Source organism: Solanum tuberosum, unplaced genomic scaffold (assembly GCF_000226075.1).
Source record: "Solanum tuberosum cultivar DM 1-3 516 R44 unplaced genomic scaffold, SolTub_3.0 scf00440, whole genome shotgun sequence".
NCBI lineage: Eukaryota > Viridiplantae > Streptophyta > Magnoliopsida > Solanales > Solanaceae > Solanum > Solanum tuberosum.
The window spans coordinates 61896-85070 of NW_006239363.1; the positions used below are offsets into that span (position 1 = coordinate 61896).

At 29.7% G+C, this 23175-nt stretch overlaps 4 protein-coding genes across 4 annotated transcripts; 1 reads left to right on the forward strand and 3 right to left on the reverse strand.

Moving 5' to 3' along the window:
• The first annotated feature begins 1234 nt into the window (after window positions 1-1234).
• Window positions 1235-4222, forward strand: LOC102582834 (scarecrow-like protein 21). Its single transcript, XM_006363445.2, has 2 exons — window positions 1235-1476; window positions 2246-4222. The coding sequence occupies exon 2, from the start codon at window positions 2325-2327 to the stop codon at window positions 4002-4004; it is 1680 nt and encodes a 559-aa protein (XP_006363507.1). The 5' UTR covers window positions 1235-1476; window positions 2246-2324; the 3' UTR covers window positions 4005-4222.
• Window positions 4223-4426: 204 nt separating this feature from the next.
• LOC102583170 (glycine-rich RNA-binding protein 3, mitochondrial-like) lies at window positions 4427-5926 on the reverse strand. Its single transcript, XM_006363446.2, has 4 exons — window positions 5699-5926; window positions 5192-5260; window positions 4977-5083; window positions 4427-4790 (listed from the first exon to the last, which is right to left on the reverse strand). The coding sequence occupies exons 1-4, from the start codon at window positions 5844-5846 to the stop codon at window positions 4668-4670; spliced, it is 447 nt and encodes a 148-aa protein (XP_006363508.1). The 5' UTR covers window positions 5847-5926; the 3' UTR covers window positions 4427-4667.
• A 7042-nt stretch (window positions 5927-12968) lies between these two features.
• Window positions 12969-14683, reverse strand: LOC102583499 (60S ribosomal protein L8-like). Its single transcript, XM_006363447.2, has 2 exons — window positions 14180-14683; window positions 12969-13484 (listed from the first exon to the last, which is right to left on the reverse strand). The coding sequence occupies exons 1-2, from the start codon at window positions 14617-14619 to the stop codon at window positions 13142-13144; spliced, it is 783 nt and encodes a 260-aa protein (XP_006363509.1). The 5' UTR covers window positions 14620-14683; the 3' UTR covers window positions 12969-13141.
• Window positions 14684-16996: 2313 nt separating this feature from the next.
• Window positions 16997-20964, reverse strand: LOC102583822 (pectin acetylesterase 7-like). The gene is made up of 13 exons (XM_006363448.1): window positions 20958-20964; window positions 20697-20848; window positions 20525-20607; window positions 20167-20293; window positions 19428-19519; window positions 18962-19048; window positions 18682-18806; window positions 18519-18579; window positions 18347-18400; window positions 18169-18246; window positions 17739-17820; window positions 17355-17494; window positions 16997-17244 (listed from the first exon to the last, which is right to left on the reverse strand). The coding sequence occupies exons 2-13, from the start codon at window positions 20845-20847 to the stop codon at window positions 17128-17130; spliced, it is 1197 nt and encodes a 398-aa protein (XP_006363510.1). The 5' UTR covers window position 20848; window positions 20958-20964; the 3' UTR covers window positions 16997-17127.
• Window positions 20965-23175: the final 2211 nt, after the last annotated feature.

Genomic DNA, 23175 nt, shown 5'->3' on the forward strand with positions numbered 1-23175 from the left:
CGTCTCAACTTCATTTGAAAGTGTCACGGCCGAAAATCTTCAAGCACACAAGAAGAGAGATGATACATGCAAAGAGTGAAGAAGAGAGAGAAGCACCGGAAAAATTTGTGAATACAAAATGGGGCTACCTGAAAGAAGATGAAGAGAAATAAGGAACTAAAGAGCAAACACGTGTTAAATAGTCACATATGGATCCAAATATAAACTGTAAAGTAGACATTTCTTAGCTTGTTGCACAATTTGTATCCTCTACATATGATAAACAATGACATGCTAATCTTATATATCAAAACTGAAACATCTGCTATATCACTCTTCTAAGTAAGGGTAATTATTTTGGTTGTATTACATTAGTTAGTATTTGCAGATCGTTCAAGTTGGCATCATACTGATGTCTGTTGTACATATTCTAAATATTTCTAATAGTATATAATATATGATATTATCCATCTTCTGCAAAAGGTATCACCCTTGATTCATTAGTATTAATATTTTTACAAGCATAATATTTTGACTATTGGGCCCGTGCTTGCCACGGGCCTCCCCCATCTAGTATATATATGTGTGTGTTTGCGTATTCCACATTACCTAATATTAGGTAATTTTGTTTATCAAAAATTTGAATAATTTCACTTTATTAGCTAATAGAAGATGCACAAAAGGTGTGAGAGGATAGCTATAATAGGTAGGTGTAGGTCCAAGAAATTTTGTGAAAGGTGATTAAATCGAAATGGTACACCTGCGACTTATCAAGTATATGTCTTTAGATAGGAAATATATGAACGTCAAGAGTTAGGATAGATGTTAGTAGATAGTTAACATTGATTAGTTTCTTTATTGGTATTATTATTACCCTCTTACTATCATGTTCTCCGATATCTAATATGATATTGTTGTAGCTAGTGTTTTCTTCTTCATTGTTTTCAAGATGATTTCTTAAATAGATTAGCTTTACATACTTGATGTTTGATATAGTACTTTTCTATAGCTGAGAGTCTATAAAAAATAGTGTTTCTATCTTCACAAAATAAAAGTACGATTGTATACATACTTATCCTAGAACTTCACAAGTGAGATTACACTGAATATATAATTGTTTATTATTTTTTGTGCTTTACATATCACATTAATTATATAACGGGCCTCCCCCATCTAGTTGAGTAAAAGAGAGAGTTGGGAACGCGTATATAATAAATAATATGGCACGAGCGTCAACCAAAGTTGAAACGAGGGCGGAACATTCTACCGAATTGCTAGTCAGCTTTTCAATCGTCGTCAGTCGTCACTGCTGTTCTAACAATAATCACTTTCCCTTCATCCTCCTCCTCCTCTTTAGTGCCCTATATATATTTATTACTACGCTATTTGTTCATTGCTCATTTCTAATTTCTCTTTTATAACTGCTACATTTTTCTCCAAATTAATCATAATTTCTCAATCTCCAAGTTAGACTCCTCCTTCTGCAAATTATATCAGGTATTTTTTTTTCAGATTTTGATTTAGTTTAGAAAGCGTATCTTCTTTGTTTTCGAACATTAGAGGAAACGAGAAATTGAAAGTTGATTTTGTTTTTGTGATTCATTTTTCATATCTGAAGGAGTCGAATTGGGATTTTTTTTTTTTTAAAAAAAAAAGTTCTGCCTCTATATAGTGGAAAAAAACAGATCAATTTGTTTTTGGCGTTCTGGTCTTCCTTTGTAATTAAATAGATTTATAAAGCAATTTTTGGTATTGTATCTGGGAAGTAGATAAGTTAATTAGGTAAATCTACTGTAAAAAAAATTAGGGATTTTTGTGATAAGAAGGGGATGGAGTTAGAAATATTCAGGAGATTCTATTTGAAAAGCTTGTTTAGAATGGAAATTGAAAGGAAATGGCACTTTTTCATTATTATTAGTACCATTTTTGAATAAAATTGAGGGCATGGAAAGGGAAATGGGAGGGGAGTCAAAGTCACCGACAAGGTGAAAATTCAGTTAATCAATTAACTAAGCTATTAAGATTCTGGAGGAAATGGTACATCATGTTTTCATAGGCAATTAACTACATATCTCTGGTGCAAGGTTTTCCTTTAAAATCATAAACGATTCTAATTTGGCAATCATTTGTAGTAAGATTAGAACTAATTAGCTTCGTTCTGTTCTTTGTTCTTGTCTATGCATTAGCCTCAAAAGTAGAAAGGTTGATTGTCTTATGATAGAGGGTTGAGTAATTGATGGGAGTTGGATCTCTGTATTTTTCACAGGTGGATTTCATTGAAGCAGATATTAAGTGCTAGTGAGAAAGAGTTTGTGCATAGGAGCAGCTAATGACAGCCGTATAGTATGGACTCGGACCATTTTGTTGGTTATGATGTGACCGGTAGTGATTTGTCATACTCTTCATACCCTACTGTTAGTCCTCTAGAGAATAGACCATTTGGAACCTCGAAATTTGATTCAGGAAATTCGCCACTTGCGAACTATTTTAACTCTGAGACCTTTACCACAGTAAGTGCTTACCAGGAGCAGCACAGCTGTACAGAGAATCTTTCAGGTGCTACTTCTTCAAGTGATTCCTCGCTGGATTATAACCAATATTTCCATCGGCCAAGCCCCTCGGAAGATCATCTTCCAGAAGCTCCTAACAGTCGGAACATGAAACATACTCTGCTGCAGTTGGAGTCTGCTTTAATGGGGCCAGACGAAGAGGCAATGAAATCCAGCCGTTATCTTGGTGAAAATATGGGGGCACAAACATCAGGTCAGAGGTATAAAGCGTGGAACAAGGAAGCCCAAGTTGTGCATCAACCTCAACAATCACTAGTTTCCATCCTTAATGGAATTCAAAGTGGTAAGCGAGACAATGTAATGGAGGACTTGCCCTTGCAGGGTGTCCCGTCTAGCAATCTGAAGCAGCTGCTTATAGCATGCGCCAGAGCTCTTGCTGAAAACAAGCTAGATGATTTTGAAATACTGGTTGCTAAGGCGAGGAGCGTTGTGTCCGTTACTGGAGATCCCATCCAGCGTCTTGGTGCTTACATTGTAGAAGGCCTCGTAGCAAGAAAGGAGTTATCTGGAACCTCCATATACAGGAGTTTGAAGTGTAAGGAGCCAGCTGGTAAGGACTTGTTCTCCTACATGTATATCCTCTATGAAATATGTCCTTACCTAAAGTTCGGCTACATGGCTGCAAATGGTGCCATAGTAGAAGCATGCAGAAATGAAGATCGCATCCACATTATAGACTTCCAAATTGCACAGGGGACCCAATGGATGACTCTCTTACAAGCTCTTGCTGCACGACCCGGTGGTGCCCCCTATGTACGTATTACAGGAATTGATGATCCAGTTTCACAGTACGCTCGGGGAGATGGATTGGCTGCAGTTGCCAAACGGCTATCAGCAATTTCTGAGAAATTCAACATTGCAGTTGAGTTTCATGCAGTGCCAGTTTTTGCTCCGGAAATCACTTGGGATATGCTTGATGTAAGGCCTGGTGAGGCTCTGGCAGTAAACTTTCCTTTGCAACTTCACCACACCCCTGATGAGAGCGTTGACGTGAATAACCCTAGGGATGGTCTCATTAGGATGATAAAGTCGCTTTGCCCCAAGATAGTCACTTTGGTGGAGCAAGAATCAAACACGAACACAGCTCCATTTCTCCCTAGGTTTGTAGAAGCTCTAGACTACTACCATGCAATGTTTGAGTCGATAGATGTGACCATACCAAGGGACATGAAGGAGCGGATCAATGTGGAGCAGCACTGTTTGGCTAGGGATATAGTGAATGTCATAGCATGTGAGGGCAAGGAAAGAGTGGAACGTCATGAGCTATTGGGAAAGTGGAAATCCAGGTTCATGATGGCAGGTTTTCAGCAATATCCTTTGAGCTCTTATGTGAATTCAGTGATAAAGGACCTCATGAAGCGTTACTCGGAGCATTATACACTGGTGGAGAAAGACGGGGCTATGCTGTTGGGGTGGAAGGAGCGGAATCTAGTCTCTGCATCTGCTTGGTTTTAACTGAGTTACTTCAGTAACGAAGTTGTAGTTCATTATGTGGAAACATATGGTTAGCCTTCTTTTTATTACTTAACCAGACAATAGGATTGATCAAGTAATTATACTCATGTTATATAGTTTCAATTTTCTGAAATTTTAGTATATAAAAATGTTTTTATGTTTATTGTTCAAGTTATCCTTGATATTTATTTGTTAAATGTAAACAATTATTTCTCGTTCTTGATGATTTGTTGAGCAATTTTGGAGAAGCCATGTTCAGTTTCTCTAGTTTAAATAAAATAGAGGTGTATATGGTTCGCTTTGAGATCACAAGTTCGAGCATTACTCTAGGTACAGTTACTAATGCTTACATTAGGATAGACGGGGAGCAGGGCTTTTCTAAATAAACGTTCACGAAGGATGTTTTCTGCACCTTACTGCACTCTCCATCCCAAAACTACATCAACTATATTCATTCCGCTCAGGTACATTTCGTTTCAATACAAATACAAACAAACAATTTAGCAATCTATAAATAAACTGAAGTGGAACTTATAACGAGATTCACACATGTTTCAATTGGACTTCCAAAAAATCAATAAATTATAAGTAACCATGGTTCATATAAAGAATTCTACTTTGAGCAAATGCTGGATATCCCAATTATGACGAGCTGATAGAAGTTCATATGGACATGTCTAATACAGATGCAAGGCCATATCCACCTGCAGGGTAATCGTCCTCCAGGGCAAGATGCCGAGGCTTTGGTTTAGCATACTCAGCAACGATAACCAATCCATCAAGGAACTACAAAAGAGAAGAGAAACGAAAGAACATAACTTTACCCTCCTGAAACCAAACAGCAATTACTATATCAAATAACATGCATTGACACATCCATCAACAACTATAAAAGAGAAGATGGAAAAAATGCAACATGGACTAGGAGAACGTTAGTTAGAAAAAAAAACACTAGCATCACAACTAACTTACCTGGCCATCCATGGCCTCTAAACCAGCTGCAGATTCTTCCATAGTTTGATATCTAACATAACCACAACACGTTGAATAACCAGTTATACCATCTGTCAACACTCTTGCTGCAAAAGCATAACATACTACATAAATACATCTATATTGTTTCATCATATGGATCTCTCATGTTACGTTTTAACCAGTGAGATATGAAAGGTACAAGTAAAACATACCATCAAGCACTTCACCATATTCGGCAAATGCATTTCGAAGAGATTCAGATGTAGTATGTCTGCTAAGACCTGAATGGAGGGTGGAACCATCAGTTTCATGGTCCAGCTCCAAATAATAGATGTAAAGTGAGTTACATATTACTCACAAAAAGTCTAAAACAACTCCAAATTTATATTCATAGCCAAATACAATGTCAATTTCCAGGTATTACTATTCACCTTGAGAACAAAAACTACATTTTTTCAAATTTCACAATGAAATATGCCCAAACGCGCAGAGAAAAAGCAAGCTCCATGTGCATGTGGATAATAGTTAATCTCTAAATAAAATCTTTTAAATCTCTCAAAGAGACTCAGATACACCAAATTCATGATATTTTAAAGCAAATAACATAGATCGATCCAAATTCTAGTCATTTAACGCAATTATCATTTGAAATAATCGATCTGCAAGTGAAAAACGAAGGAAATTTGATAGGTTCAAAAGGATAGAAGGAAGTAACTGACCGGAAACATAGAGATTGGTGGATGGTTCAGGCGGCGGTCTGGTCCTCGGTTGATACAAAGGAACATTAGCAGAAAATGAATAGAAAACTGCCCGGAGACCTCTCGGTGCTACCGGAATCCTGCCTGCTGCCGCTGCTCTTAAGGCCATTTTGGATTTAGGGAGTTTAGATACTGAAACACTATGAGCGTTTTTCACAGATCTATTTGAGAAGAACGACAAGTAATTGAGTTTTTATATATATATATATAGTATATAGAAATACTAATACCTTGTTTGAAAGATGATTATTAGCCGTTTATATTGTATGACATTATGTAATGACTAAGAACGATAAGATCTATCCAAACAGTCTATTCCATCTGTTTCTATTTATATGTCATCATTTTAGATTTTATGTTCTAAGAAAGTACTCTTATTTTGTGTTGTCTTGAAGCAAATTTTCAATAAATGAACTTTAATTAATTTATTTTGATTAATTAAATTGACCAATGAACATAAATTAATCATTTAGTTTTTTTTATATTGATCAAATTCATATTTTCAAGGTTAATAACTCTCAAGGGTAAACTAAGAAAAATAATACTATTTATGTATTGATTTTGTGAAATGACAAACACTAAGGAGCATATGTGACATATAAATTGAAACATATGAAGTATTTATTAAAACAATACAACACAATACAATTTAAACAATACATAACAACCATCCAAACAAATGTAAATATCCGATGGGCCGATTATCAACATTAATTAAAGGAAAAATTGTGCAGAATGACAAATATTTAAACGATATTAAATGTTATAGCTACTATTTTGGAAAATTGTGACTCGCAGCCATAGATTTCTTAAATCTTGTTGTTTGTTTAATTTGTATAATTCGCTCAAAATTGTATAAGTCGTCTGATTGTATAAATCAGAATTTTGTATAATTTGGTTTCTAATTGTACAAATCCCTAATTTATACATGCTTACCACCTTACCCTAACTATTTGTATACGATTTATGGAAAAATCATAATAAATTACCTTGTTTGTATTTTGACAAGCAAATATACAAACGGAGTTCTGAAAAATTCTTAATTTACAAATACAGAATTTGTATATACTTATCATATTTGTATAATCGTAAGCGAGATATACAAACGGGCAAGTGAAATATACAAACGGGCAAGCAATATATACAAATCAAGGCCTTCATAGCAAACAAAACTATAATTATTAAGTGTAATTATCGAAACTATAGTTATAGAATTTAATTATTTCTATTATATCTGTTAATTCTTAAAATTTACTCATTAATGGATGTCCCCAAAGGGACAAAACGAAAAAAAATCTCATTAATGACATATAAAATATTTACTGTTATAACCGTTCTAATACATGTCAACTTTGACAACTAATCAGGCTATTATGTTCCTAGTTTTTAGGTAAAACTTAGCCAGAATTTGGCCAAAATGATATTTTACCTGTTGTTTTATATTTTTACCCTTTTAATATTAATACCTTTTAATTAAAAAATGGAAAAAAAATTAGTTTATTTTAAAATAAAAAAGATATTATACACTTTTAAAATTTTCTGGTCATTTAGCATTACCCATTTAAAAAAATACTTTTATTCTATAAAATACATTTTGATATAATAAATTATATCATGAATATACACCAAAAAAAAAAATTAACTTTGTCATAAATTATATTTATATCATAAAAATACATGATGTATTTTAAGTATAAAAAGTTAATGCTCTGGCTATAATACATATATATTCATATTTAATAAACATTTTTCTTTTATAATAAACAAAATTATCATTTACCAACTTCCTCAAATTATTGTTATTTAATTATTATGCCTTTTTAGAGGTTTTTAAAGTAATTTAGTAAATTGTAATTAATATTTCAATATCAGCAACTAAATAAATTAAAATTAAGCAAAAGTTGAGTTGAATTACAAATGATCTCTATTTCACCTTTTTTGCAACAAAATACAACACCAATGTATAGTTCTATATAATATAACAAACACTTAAATAATAGGATAATTACAGAGATCTAAATTATTAAATACATAATTATGATGTCAATCCTATTTTGTACTCATGCGGAAGGACACAAACTCTTTTTATACTAGATATAGGACCCCGTGCAAGCACGGGGCCCAATATATATATATATATATTTTAATTTTAATTTATGTCATATTATGGAATTTGAGAAGTTATTGAAATTTTTATATGATTTTAAAAATATTTTAAATTGTTAGCTATTGTGATTTGTAGTACTTTTTTTTAACATAATTTTGAAAATAATATTTATTAATCTATTTGTTCTAATTTATGTGGCAGATGCATAATTTCAAATATTAACCCTTTTTTATATGTCTCTTTAATATATTAAGTTGTTAATTATTGTATTTTATAGTACATTTTGAACCTAATTTTTTAATAATATATGTTATTTGCCATGTCCCAATTTATGTGGCATTAATTGATAGATTTGTTGGAGTCGAGAGATTTATTTTGTTAATTATTGTAATTTATAGTTTCTTTTTCGTCAATTTCAAACAATATATGTTTATCATATAATCCATTTTATGTGGTACCAATAGAATTTAGAGAGTCAATTAAATTTTGTATATAAGTTTTAAATAATGAAGCTGTTAATTATTGTAATGTATAGTATTACTTATATTATTTTTAAATATATTTAAATATTATATGTTAGGTTTTTTATCCTAATTTATATGGCATTGATAGAATTTAAAGTGTCAAATAATTGTTAATTATTGTAATAGATAATATGGAGTATTTAAGTCATTTATAGTATAGTAATTAATATATAATATGTAGTATTTAAGTGTTATATTATGGAATTTGAGAAGTTATTGAAATTTTTATATGATTTTAAAAATATTTTAAATTGTTAGCTATTGTGATTTGTAGTACTTTTTTTTAACATAATTTTGAAAGTAATATTTATTACTCTATTTGTTCTAATTTATGTGGCACATGCAGAATTTCAAATATTAACCATTTTTTATATGTCTCTTTAATATATTAAGTTGTTAATTATTGTATTTTATAGTACATTTTGAACCTAATTTTTTAATAATATATGTTATTTGCCATGTCCCAATTTATGTGGCATTAATTGATAGATTTGTTGGAGTCGAGAGATTTATTTTGTTAATTATTGTAATTTATAGTTTCTTTTTCGTCAATTTCAAACAATATATGTTTATCATATAATCCATTTTATGTGGTACCAATAGAATTTAGAGAGTCAATTAAATTTTTTATATAAGTTTTAAATAATTAAGCTGTTAATTATTGTAATGTATAGTATTACTTATATTATTTTTAAATATATTTAAATATTATATGTTAGGTTTTTTATCCTAATTTATATGGCATTGATAGAATTTAAAGTGTCAAATAATTGTTAATTATTGTAATAGATAATATGGAGTATTTAAGTCATTTATAGTATAGTATAATTAATATATAATATGTAGTATTTAAGTGTTATATTATGGAATTTGAGAAGTTATTGAAATTTTTATATGATTTTAAAAATATTTTAAATTGTTAGCTATTGTGATTTGTAGTACTTTTTTTTAACATAATTTTGAAAGTAATATTTATTACTCTATTTGTTCTAATTTATGTGGCACATGCAGAATTTCAAATATTAACCATTTTTTATATGTCTCTTTAATATATTAAGTTGTTAATTATTGTATTTTATAGTACATTTTGAACCTAATTTTTTAATAATATATGTTATTTGCCATGTCCCAATTTATGTGGCATTAATTGATAGATTTGTTGGAGTCGAGAGATTTATTTTGTTAATTATTGTAATTTATAGTTTCTTTTTCGTCAATTTCAAACAATATATGTTTATCATATAATCCATTTTATGTGGTACCAATAGAATTTAGAGAGTCAATTAAATTTTTTATATAAGTTTTAAATAATTAAGCTGTTAATTATTGTAATGTATAGTATTACTTATATTATTTTTAAATATATTTAAATATTATATGTTAGGTTTTTTATCCTAATTTATATGGCATTGATAGAATTTAAAGTGTCAAATAATTGTTAATTATTGTAATAGATAATATGGAGTATTTAAGTCATTTATAGTATAGTATAATTAATATATAATATGTAGTATTTAAGTGTTATATTATGGAATTTGAGAAGTTATTGAAATTTTTATATGATTTTAAAAATATTTTAAATTGTTAGCTATTGTGATTTGTAGTACTTTTTTTTAACATAATTTTGAAAGTAATATTTATTACTCTATTTGTTCTAATTTATGTGGCACATGCAGAATTTCAAATATTAACCATTTTTTATATGTCTCTTTAATATATTAAGTTGTTAATTATTGTATTTTATAGTACATTTTGAACCTAATTTTTTAATAATATATGTTATTTGCCATGTCCCAATTTATGTGGCATTAATTGATAGATTTGTTGGAGTCGAGAGATTTATTTTGTTAATTATTGTAATTTATAGTTTCTTTTTCGTCAATTTCAAACAATATATGTTTATCATATAATCCATTTTATGTGGTACCAATAGAATTTAGAGAGTCAATTAAATTTTTTATATAAGTTTTAAATAATTAAGCTGTTAATTATTGTAATGTATAGTATTACTTATATTATTTTTAAATATATTTAAATATTATATGTTAGGTTTTTTATCCTAATTTATATGGCATTGATAGAATTTAAAGTGTCAAATAATTGTTAATTATTGTAATAGATAATATGGAGTATTTAAGTCATTTATAGTATAGTATAATTAATATATAATATGTAGTATTTAAGTGTTATATTATGGAATTTGAGAAGTTATTGAAATTTTTATATGATTTTAAAAATATTTTAAATTGTTAGCTATTGTGATTTGTAGTACTTTTTTTTAACATAATTTTGAAAGTAATATTTATTACTCTATTTGTTCTAATTTATGTGGCACATGCAGAATTTCAAATATTAACCATTTTTTATATGTCTCTTTAATATATTAAGTTGTTAATTATTGTATTTTATAGTACATTTTGAACCTAATTTTTTAATAATATATGTTATTTGCCATGTCCCAATTTATGTGGCATTAATTGATAGATTTGTTGGAGTCGAGAATAGACTCTTCTAATATATAGTAATATATATAAGTAAACTAATTCAATAAAAGAAAGAACAATTAAAAAAACTAATAAAAGAAGTAGGGAGCCTTCATGGAAAAATGAACAAATGAAGTGAAATCAACTCTTCATACTAAAAATAAATGAAGTGAAACTCATTTACTATTTTTTTTAAATTATTATTTAATTATTTTCATAATATTTAACATTAAACAGTCCTAAATATATTATAAGAGAAAATATATCTTAAAATTTAAGGGAAACATAATGAGATAGTTGTTAAGAGTTCGAGAAAAGGATCAAAATTGTCCTTTATGTTTGAGTTAAGAATCAAAGTAGTCTCTGTCTTTTAACATGGAGCATTAATAGTCCTTCTTGTTTCAAGAATTGGTACACTTTTAAGGGCCCGTTTGGCCATAGATTTCCCAAATAATATTTGGGGGAAAAAAATTGGCAAATAGTGTTTGTCCATACAGTTTGTCATTATTTGGCAAATATTTTTGGCAAATATCCCAAATTCCCAAATACTAGTTTTTTCTAGTATTTGGGCCAAATCTCATTATTTGGGATCTTTTGAAAATTGAAATTTTACCCCAAACTTTTATCCTTTACAAAAAACATCCTCTATAGTAGTTGTTTGTGTCGTATTACATAATTTTTCACGTGAACACCAAAGTAGTGATGAAATATTAAGTGAATATTAAATGATGATATGGTTGTTGATGAAAATGATGAACAATAGCTTAATGGTAACAAAGTCATGTGTTTTGTCTACTTAATGATTTATGGAATGATGTTTGTTGCACTCACTCCAAACTACCACATTGCTCTAGTGTCATGAACACTATTTGTTATTGTTGCAACGAAGATTCAATTGACTTGTAATACAAACTTATGGTTAGTTTTGATAGTTTTAAAAATTTATGGGTATAAATCACATTTTTCTAAAAAAATGAATATATTTCCCAAATACTATGGCCAAACACATGGTGAAATTTCACCCAAATTTTCACCCAAATAATATTTGCCAAGAATATTTAGAAATCTATGGCCAAACGCTAGCTTAGTATTCTTCCAAACATCTGTCTATTTTTTAACAGAACCTTTCTTTGCACGAAATATAAACCTGATAATTTTGTTTTCACCATTGCAAACCAAATTTTGCCGTCTTCTTCAATAACTTTGTTTTCACTTGGTGAAAATCAGATTTTCCCTTCTTCTCCATAGATTCATCCTTAATTCCACAACTTTGATTTTCCTATTATACCAACAAAAATCAAAAATTGAAGGAAATTTTGAGCAACTTGAAGGAAATTCCTTCCGAGAATCACTACAAATATACATATAGTTATTTTAGTATTTATAAAAATAAGTGACAAACTGCAAATGAAAAAAAAACTCTAGTTGTATGTTCTTTCATAATTGTACTCATCGTAGGATTTTGTTTTCGAATCTTGCCAATGCTAACAAGTCTTTTCATTGTAGGTTGTCATTTTTCCTGTACTTTTCTTCTGTCACTCTTCTTCTCTAATATATATAGGCTATAAGTTGATCCATTTTTGTATTAATCTTTCTACCAAACTTTTGTTTCACATGTACAAAATACATGAAATTGCAAAAGCAATAACAATGATAAAAAAAACTAATCCACCATAAGTAGGAGTTGATTCTCTGTCATTGTTGTGACTTAACAACATGGCTACATTGCTTTCAAGAATCGACTAAGCTTGTAATGGAATAAAGAATAAAATTTTGACTATAGGGTTTGATTGAAGAAGAAAGGGAAGAAAAAATAGAAGTGATTTGATAAAGAATTTGGAGGGACAAGAAAAACTGAGTTTTGGGGAAAACTTTCTCACGGTGCAAAAATAAATCCCGTTAAAAAATCAAATGGAAGTTTGAAAGAATACTAAATATGTACCAATTCTTTAAACATGAAGGACTATTAGTGCTCCATGCTAAAAGATAGGGACTACTTTGATTCTTAACTCAAACATAAAGGATGATTTTGATCCTTTACTCTTAAAAGTTCACATCAGGTTTTTCTAAGAGAAACATAATGAGAAGTTAACCACAGAAGAAAAGGAAAAACATAATGAGAGCCAAGCTAAACGCATTTATAAATGGCAAATTTGTGTAAGCAAGGGTCCTTAACAAAACTTCTAAAATAATATCCCAACAAAACTTAACTTAGTATAAAGATGATTGTAGCTGAATACTCAAAATCCAAACACAACAAGAAGGAAAACAGTAACACAAAACTAATATCTTAGGCCTTGTCAGCTTTGGCAGCAGAAGCAGCAGCTTGACCACGAAGACGACCAGTCCTCCTTGCTGCAATAAGACCAACCTTTTGCCCAGGTGGTGCATCACGACGGACAGTACTGGCATGACCAATATGTTGATGGTTACCACCACCATGAGGATGCTCCACAGGATTCATAGCAACACCACGAACCTTAGGCCAGCAGTTCCTCTTAACCCGGTATTTGTGGTATGCATTACCAGCTTTAAGCATTGGTTTCTCAGTTCTTCCTCCACCAGCAACCTGACCAATCATGGCTCGACATCCACTGGGCACAATCTTCTTGGATCCAGATGGAAGCTTAATCCTAATAAAAGGTAAAATTGAATAGAGCAAACTTCAAAAATCAACTCCATACACTTGATAACAATAATATAACATCATAACAGACTACTACTAATACACGAACACTCATACTTCCAAAAGAAGTATAGACTTTGTTTCATGTGAAATGCATTTCAGTATATCCAGACTTTCTTCACTACTTCGAACGAAACAGATTACTATATATTCTTCTTATGCAAATTGAAATAACATTTAAGTATCAAAAACGTCGTTAACCTGAATTCCCTACGTCTAATCAATCATCACCACACCAAAACTATCCCATAACATCAGCGTAAGATAATGGACATACTCTACCACTCTAAACAGCTAATAAGCTCTAAATTATCAGTAAATCTGCTTCATCAAATACAAATACACACAGTTACAATTGTAATTCACAAAAAACAGATTCTACGGATCCACAGACGAAAGATCAGTGCACAATTGCTTGAAATTGAGCAAACTTTACCAGTCATCCTAAGCTGTCATAAACGATACCGGTGCAATTTTCAAATCAACTACGCTGTTCAAGCCAATTCACTAAAATACTAAATCAATCCTAAAATTATACATCCAATAGTGAATTTCATCATAAATTCCTTTCTAAGTATCCAATAACCAAAATACAAATAAAATTTAGGTTAAAAAAACCATAAACAGGTAAAAACAACATACCTAGTTGTTCCGTTATCAGGGTTATGACTGATAACGATAGCATAATCACCAGAGCATCTAGCAAAAACACCACGGTCACCAACTTTATGCTCAACATTACAAACAACAGCTCCTTCAGGGATAGATCTGAGTGCAAGCACATTACCAACCATAAGATTAGCTTTTTTCCCACAGTAAATAAATTGACCAGTATACATCCCTTCTGCAGCAACGAACAACTCCTTCTGATGCTTGTAACGGAAAGGATGACGGAATGTCATCCGTGCCAATGGTGCACCCCTACCTGGATCATGAATGATTTCTGTAACAACACCTTTGAGATAACCATTACGTTCACCGAAATCAAGTGAACGGAACCTTGCAGGTCCCTTGCGGTGATGAGTGTGAGATTTGAAGACGGAGCCTGCTCCCTTACGTTGTGCTCTGATTACACGACCCATTTCGGCGCCTTCTCTCTGAGGTTTGCGAATAGAGGAAGAAATGGATTAAAGAAGAAAGGGAGTTAGGGTTTTTAGAGGGAGGAGGGCCGTAATAAGTTTATGGGCTGGGCCTCTAGTATTCGTAGCAAGGACCCAATACGCAATTTGACAACAAATTGCTCCACAACAAATTATGCTAAGTAGCCATTCAGCATTCGCCTTTTTATTTACTTTTTTTATTTTACTAAATTTTAGGATTGTTTAGAGGTGATTATGAGTTGATCGAGATTGAATTCTGTCACGACCCAATTCATCGAGCTGTGTGGGAACCTACTCTACCATCTAGATAGGAGAATCATCAACCTTCGAACCGGTTATAACATGCAAAAAAATAAACAAGTCATAAACAATTGTCATAAATTATTTTAAACCTCTAAAGTTATTTTACAAGGAAACGTACTAATACTCCTAGGGAACTAGTTTAAGCAGGTACGATAGCTTCTAAGAATAGAGTTAATAAAATAAATGAGACATAGCTCCCACCACAAGGAAAGAGTAGTAGAAGTTGTCAGAGAATATCATTGTCTTCACTTATGAAACATTACTAAATTCGTGCAACCAGACTATACTAAGTGGCATAGCAAAAGTAATATTAGTACAAACAACACGTTGTGATAGACATCATCGATCGACCCGAACCTACTACATAATATAAATTAGACAGTCAAAAAGGAATATGCAATATGAAAGTTGCACCATTTCAAGTCTCTATCCACCTGTTTTTACCATCCAGGTATAATGCTCATAAATTAGTACACTTTGATCACATCCTTCTATCTCATTCCGCTGCCAACTCTACCATTAACATATTTGGCCCTTATGTCACCCTAAGGCTTCACAAGCCTTTGACATCACCCTAAGTCTTTTCAAGCCTACCTGTTGGTTTGACTCGGATACCACATTAGTACACTAATTATGAATAGCTCAGGTACCATGCATGTACACTAATTATGGATGGTTCGGATACCACGCTGGTACACTAACAATTTGGTTCCGTGAGAGGACCAAGTATGTGATTGTGATTCCATAAGAGAACCTGATATTTGCATTTGTGATCATGTTTGACATGCATCTAATTACTGTTGTTTCATGGCATGTGACTAAGAGTCTATGTAGTTTGATACTTGTTGTTATATGCATTGTTCTATGTTACAACATTGTAGTGAACTACTTACATTTGTATCTTTGACTGGCCGTGTGATCCTACCAGCACACTGTGATTTGTGTATTAATATTACACATATTTTTTTCCCTTATTTAGTACATGACATCTTTCGGCGTCTGATTTGAGACCTCAAATAAGAGACACTTCATTCCAAATTCAAGGGTGAACTACATCTTCCAGGCTACCATGGATTCCTCTGATTTTCTTGTCCATCTTTTTAGACACATACATTAGACTTTATCTTTATGTTTAGTATTTGGAGTTGCATCCCCAATTTGAATGTTTAGAGTTTTGGTATGATGACATTCAGTTTTTAGGAGTTGTTTTTTGCATTAAATGTTTTTGCACTATTGGATTGAGTTTATGGAGACTCAATCTTTTGGTTGTCTAAACTGTTTATTTTTTATATATGATAAACTTGATTTTGTTTAAATGGTGTTAAATTGATTTGGATTAGTTTTTGATTTTTCTACCAGATAATTTAGTGTGGGTGTCACTCACGACGATCAGAATTGTGACGATAAATATCCTTTTACTTCAGCAAATAACCATGAAAGAAAATGTTTCTCCGTCTTCCTCATCTCATTCTTTTCTTTCTCCTTTAGTTTTTTTTTTATCATAACTTGTTGATGTTAATTACTTTGCTTATTCATGTATTCTCTATTTAATTAGAGAAGATTTGTTTAAATCTGAAAAAATATTTCACGTCGTTCAAACAGTTTCTTAGAATAGTATTCATCATGACTCAAGTATTATTTGTGTACTATTTAAAATATTATTGTAGTACTCCATCTATCTAATTTTCAGTACTATATTTTGTTATATAATAAATTATATTATTATTGTAATTTTTCATTGTTTTCCAGTATAAGTTTATCTACAAAATGTTTTCAATCTTTACAAGAAAAGTTTACAGTGTTTTCACTACAATTGCGCTGTGGGGGTGTACTACAGGAATATTCTAAATAATACATATTATTTGAATTCAAGTTTGATATATATATATATATCAAATAGGAATTACATTATAAAAAATAAAGAATTTTGCAATAATAACAAAAATATAAATATTTGTAATTATCACTCTATATGAATAATGTTAAAGGCTTTGATGAGTCTGAACACAATAAATAAATAAGTAAAAATTCAATCTCACAATAGAAGTTTTTATTATTTTTGTCAAAGGGACCTCCTTGTCACCGGATTTGATATACATGGAAAATCTTTTACATAATAGAATAGAGAATTTGATTGTCAACAATCAAAGTTTTACATAACTTTTCTTGGAATAGATAAACACAAGTCTAGTGAACATAAGTTACGTTTTTGAACGTATTTTGGACTGGCATGGTATGAATTTCATCTATCAAATATCTGTATTTCCGATCAAAATACCAATCAGCAAATGCTATTGGGGCAAGCTGCACAAACAAAAACAATATAGTTAGCAAACATCATTTTTAAATTGCACTTCCAAACATAAATAAATAAATATATTATATATAAAATAAATAAATAAATAATATCTTACCACATTATTGATTTCAAGGGCCACTTCAAAAGACCACCTGCCCATAAGGCTAGTATGATGATGCATTGCGTCTATAAAAACTCCTCTATGTTTAGGGTCATTTCCTTTGGGTATTGCATTTAAGAAATCGGACCTCATTTCTGAATTTTACAACAAATTATTCAAAAATATTAGAAATATAACTCAAGTTGTGTACCTATCATAAAAATTATTCACTTTTTTGGAATTATTTTTCATTTTATCTGTATTGACTATGACACGCTACAACAAAAACAGTTTTTAGTAGCAATAATATGCATATTAACAAAGAATTTAATTTTTTTTAGCAGAATTAATTAATTGTCATTGAATCAAATGTCGTTACGTATGTTCGTATGAACTAACCTCGCAGGGATGCATTCAGACATGCTGATCCTTTCCCCTCATCAATGGTTGTATATTTCTCGTCTCCTAAAGTATATTGTGTCTGCAAAAGTACATGATAAATGTTACTAATTAGTAATGAGAAGACATTAATTTAATTAAATAATACTACCTCTATCCATTTTTAATTATCATGTTGCGCTTTTCGAAAGTTAATTTGACTAATTTTTAAAGTTAAATTAGATTACATTAATTCGATATTTTAAATAATAAAAAAAATACGAAACGTATTATAAATTACCTTTTTTTGTATATCAATATGATGAAAAAATATGTCTTAAAATATTAGTCAAAGTTCGTATAGTTTGACTCTAAAAAAGAAAACATGACAAATAAAAGTGGACAGAGAAAATAAATATTACTAAAATTAGTAATAATACCAGTTACCTACCTCAATATTATCAAATGCTGACATGTAAAGAAAAAATGGGGTCTTAGTATATTCTTGAATGTTCTCTGCGTAGAGGCACTGCAAAAAATTGGAAAAATAGTAATAATATTAATTTTATAATGTTAAATCATGAGATAAAATCATATATACAAACATCTAATTAGGGAACAGGTTGTACCAATTCTGCTTTCATTTTTGAAGTGCATGATTTTGGTAACGTTTTGGCAGCTCCCTGCAATACACATAAAGATATTTTTCATTTTTAGGAAACAATAACCTCTATTTCGAAGAATATTAATTAATTAAAAAGAAAATAGAGTCATATAAACAGTCTGAATAGTAGTGTATACTTGTAAAGCAGCAACTCCTCCAAATCTCCATGACCAAAATCTTTCGAGCACAGGATTCTTACTGTTATGAAAAAAATATATAGCTATTCAAAGTCGGAATAAATAATAATTCTATAATTAATTTCATATTTTCTAGTAACGTAAATAATAATTGAAGTCTTACAAATGAACAAAGTAGCCAGAATCAACCAAACATTTCACTCTAGATTTAATTGGCAATGAATCACGGAAATAATCACAATATAATATTGCTGGATATCCTCCTGCAGAACTGCCAGCTAGGATAGCCTATAAAAATAAAATAATATATAAGTAATTTTCTTAAAAGATACTAAAAATTAATTTTATAAATAAAAGTTACATATTTATTTGTATAGAACAAGAGCTGAAAAAAATAACAAGCAATAGAATAATTTCTTGATCAATATATAAAATTTACTTACATTTTTGGCATTCTTTAGTCCTTTTTCTAGCACCTCCTCAAGTACTGCATAAAAAATCTTTTGCCCTCTAAACTGAAGATTCTTAGTCTAAACAAACAAAGAAAAAACATGTAAGGACTGATAATCCATTTTCAACAAATATAATTATTTTTGAGGTATAATACATAAATATGTCATTTGAATTTGATTTCAGCTGAGATCTTATACCCTCCAATTTTGAGAATGCACATGTAGGCACTCAAAATTATATAAAAGTTGAATAAATAGACACACATGTCCTACGTGACATAATACATGTAGGATGCCAAGTAGAATGTGTGTGCTTACTTGTTTAAGTCTTTATACGTTTAAGTGTCTACTTGTGCATATTCAAATTTACAGGATATAGATACAAACTCAAATCAAATTAAAAAACACATTTTTATATTATATTTATTTTAACTTGAAATTTAGAATTAAAACATACTGAATTATTAGTTGGATCAATGTATTCAGAATCTCCTATGAACGATCCACCATCGCAGTATGCAACAAGTACTTTGTTCCAATTATAAAAATCTGCATATTTTACATAAGATTACAATCATATATATATATATATATATATAGGACACATGATAATTCAACAACAATAATTTGATCATGTGAGATAAAATCACAGTATAAGATAAAATAAAATTTTTGTTTAAACATGAAATTTAGATTTTTGGTTCATAAACATAAAACTTCATAAGCGAAAGTCCGTAACAAAAGTATAATATCACAAAAATTATTCTTAAAAAATGTACAAGATTTTAAAATCAAATTTTAATTCGATAAAAACATAATTGAGCATGAATTGTAGTATACTATTTTTTGGTTGGTAATAATAAATAAAGTAGGCGTTAATTTGAATTAATAGTAATTTTGGTTGGAAATAGTAATGGTATATCAGATATAAATAGTTTAAAGGTTGATAAGAGTAATGATATCAACTAAATAAATTTTGTTCACATATGAAATAAATAGTTGATAGATAAAAATGATGAATCTTTTTTTTTTTTACAAAATATAAACTTGTGAGACAATTTTGTATTTTAAAAAAGTGAAATCATGATATTGAATTTCCAAATCAAGTTTTTTTTTTTTTAAATTAAAATTCCATCACATGATTTGAAGATGAAACTATACAAACGCTGATTTCATATCATGAAATGAAATCGTACCTGGATTTTGACTCTCATTCTTGCTGTGAATTCCTTGAAAATCTAGTTGAGCCATTTTTTTTGATGAACCATTTGAGGTCGTGGCACGGTCTTGGCAGTTTGTGACATTCATACACCATGCTCCTCCCTATGAACAAAGTTATTTAATAAATTTTTGAAATAATATTAATAAGCGTTTGTTCATGAAATTTTTTTATTTTTTTTTTGTAATTGAACAGAAAACATATTTTTGCCATAAAATTTCAGAATTGAAAAAACAACAAAAATGTTTTGCTTCAAATTTCATAACAAAAAAATATATATATACGAAACTCGTTTAAATAAAAAATATTTTTTTCCAAATTTCATAACAACTTACGGATAGATGGACAATCCAATTTTCAGCTCCATCTCCAAATCCTGGTTCAAAATAGTATGCTGGAGGTGATCCATCCAAGCACACTACCAAATAAATAATGTTAATTTTAGATTTATTGATTTTTTAATTTAAAGTTTATAATTTTACATATTTAGTGAAAATATTAATTTACCTGCTCCTTTTGACACAGCACTATGAACTATTGTTGGATTGACACTATATTTATTTGGGTTTTGTGTTGCATTTGCACATTTAATTGTGATGATGGTCAAACAGCAAACAAGTAAGACAACAAGTTGAAGAGATTTTGTAACCATCATCATCCTGTAAAACATAAAATAAAATTTAAAAAAAGGGATGAAATTTTGAATAAGAACATATAAAGAATGCAAATGGATAGATAGAAAAAAATATATTATAAAGATGTACATACTTTATTAAAATATATATGTTGCAAAAGATGTATTGAACCTGATTAAACGAACTTCAGGACGTTCTATATATAGAGGAGGATGGCGGAAAATTAGGACTTAAAATAGAAGACCACAACACTAGAACCATACACATGTTTGAATATTTTTAAATTTTGTTTTCCTTGAGACATAAAGATTTATATGGCCATACACAATTATAGTTGCACAAAATGAGAGGTCATGTGGTTATTATAATGTGTGCTTGTTGTCCAAGGGTAAAATCAACATTTGAGTTCAATTTTAAAAAAAATAATTCAACCCCTCATTTTTAGTATTCATGTCCAATGTATGATTTGAGTCATTTTATAAATTAATTTTACCATTTGTTACACTAGTAAGTAGATGTGACGATAAATTTAACTTACAGATGATACGTAATTTGATGAAAATAATGTTTATGGACGATAAATGAAGCTAAGCCTCATGTGATAGGAGATCTAATAAAACATATTTTTTTCTTTTAATTCTCCCAATTAAATTTGTACATGATTAATGGAATTTGATCTCTTACCAAGTGTTCATGAAATTCTTTGTATGCATTATATTGTGCCTTCAGCAAAAGCGATACCGGTTGCAGCAATCGGGTCACAAAGACGTGCCATATCATTTTGTCTATACCTAATTTTATATTATATATATAGTGTTTCTTTAGTTTACTTAGTTCAATTATAGAATACAAATGAACTTCAAACTTCTCAAATGTAAATCCAATTTTCAAAGACCATTTCATACAAAAAGAATTTCAAAATTCTTGGGCTCACTTCAAATTTGGCTTAAGGCCCAAAGTATGTTTCAAGAACAAGAATCAAGTTTCAAAAATGTGTAAAAGGCTAAATTTTAGCCCAAGAATTGTGAAATGACTTTGAAGATTGATTGTATCTTCTCAAAGTTGTTGAACAAAAATCCAAATAATTATGCTCATGGTATTAGTAATGCAAAAGTTTTAATACACACATTAACATGATTACAGATATAATTGCCTTTAAAAATCTTTTTCACCATATTTGTGAGAGGTATGTTACATACTTGTGAGTTTTCACTAGGATATTTTTATAAGCAAAAAAAATTTCTTTAGAAATTATGCAATGCATGTTATTCTTAACAAGAAAAATCATATTAAAAAGGATAAACTACATAACTACACATACATCACTACCATATATACTATATTTACCTCTAGTTTAAAACAATTACATATATTATCACTTTTAATATTTATACCATATATTTTAAAAGATTTAATCATATACACAAATCCCTTAAATAAGGAATTGAATAATTATCTTAAATCTAAACTCCTTAATTAATGGCCCATTAACAAGTCAAATTCTCTTTCTTTTTTTCACATCAACCGTTTCATCCATATCCTCACATCCGCCAACCCTCCTTCTTCCTTAATTCATCTTCTCCCTCCTTGTTCCTTCATCCTCTCAATACATGTTTGCATGTTCAAATCAACATTACACATATAGGTTTGTTTGTATTATTTTATTATTCTCACGTATTTTGATTTTGTATCTGAGTTAGAGTTCATAATGTTTTGAAGATCAATTTTAATTTTTTTTACAAATTAGGTTTTATATTTTTTATTTTGTTGTTTCTCAAACACTTCTGTGGTTGAACATTCCCAAAATTAAATCGGACGATTCTCGTTAAAGGTGCTACACATTAACAATACTATACTAAATCATACTAAATCAAACAACTTTTATTTGTTCATTTTCACTCATGAATTTCTCATTGTAGGGACTGACTTTTCATCCGCCAATATTCAAGTCGATAATATATCTAAGTATAGGAACGACCCAATCAAGATATAAGAATTATGTCAAACTTTAATTAACAGAAAAAATACACCATTAGATGCACATCAAGTGCAACAATGTTGGATACACATCAGGTGTACATGTATCTAGTTAAGAGTTCATGTATTTAAATTAAGATTATATGTATCTATGAAAAAAAAAATCAGATCCTTTAAAAAAGGGAGAATTTTGAATTTTTTAACTTTTTTTTTAGATTATATTAATGATAAGACAAATACTCCACAGTCGTGATTTGTTCCTAAATTCGTGTGTTTCAATTGCATTTCATATTTAGATACACATAATTATATGTGTGTTTACTATATATCTGAGATACATGATTTTGAATATAATGTATGCAATTGATACTTGA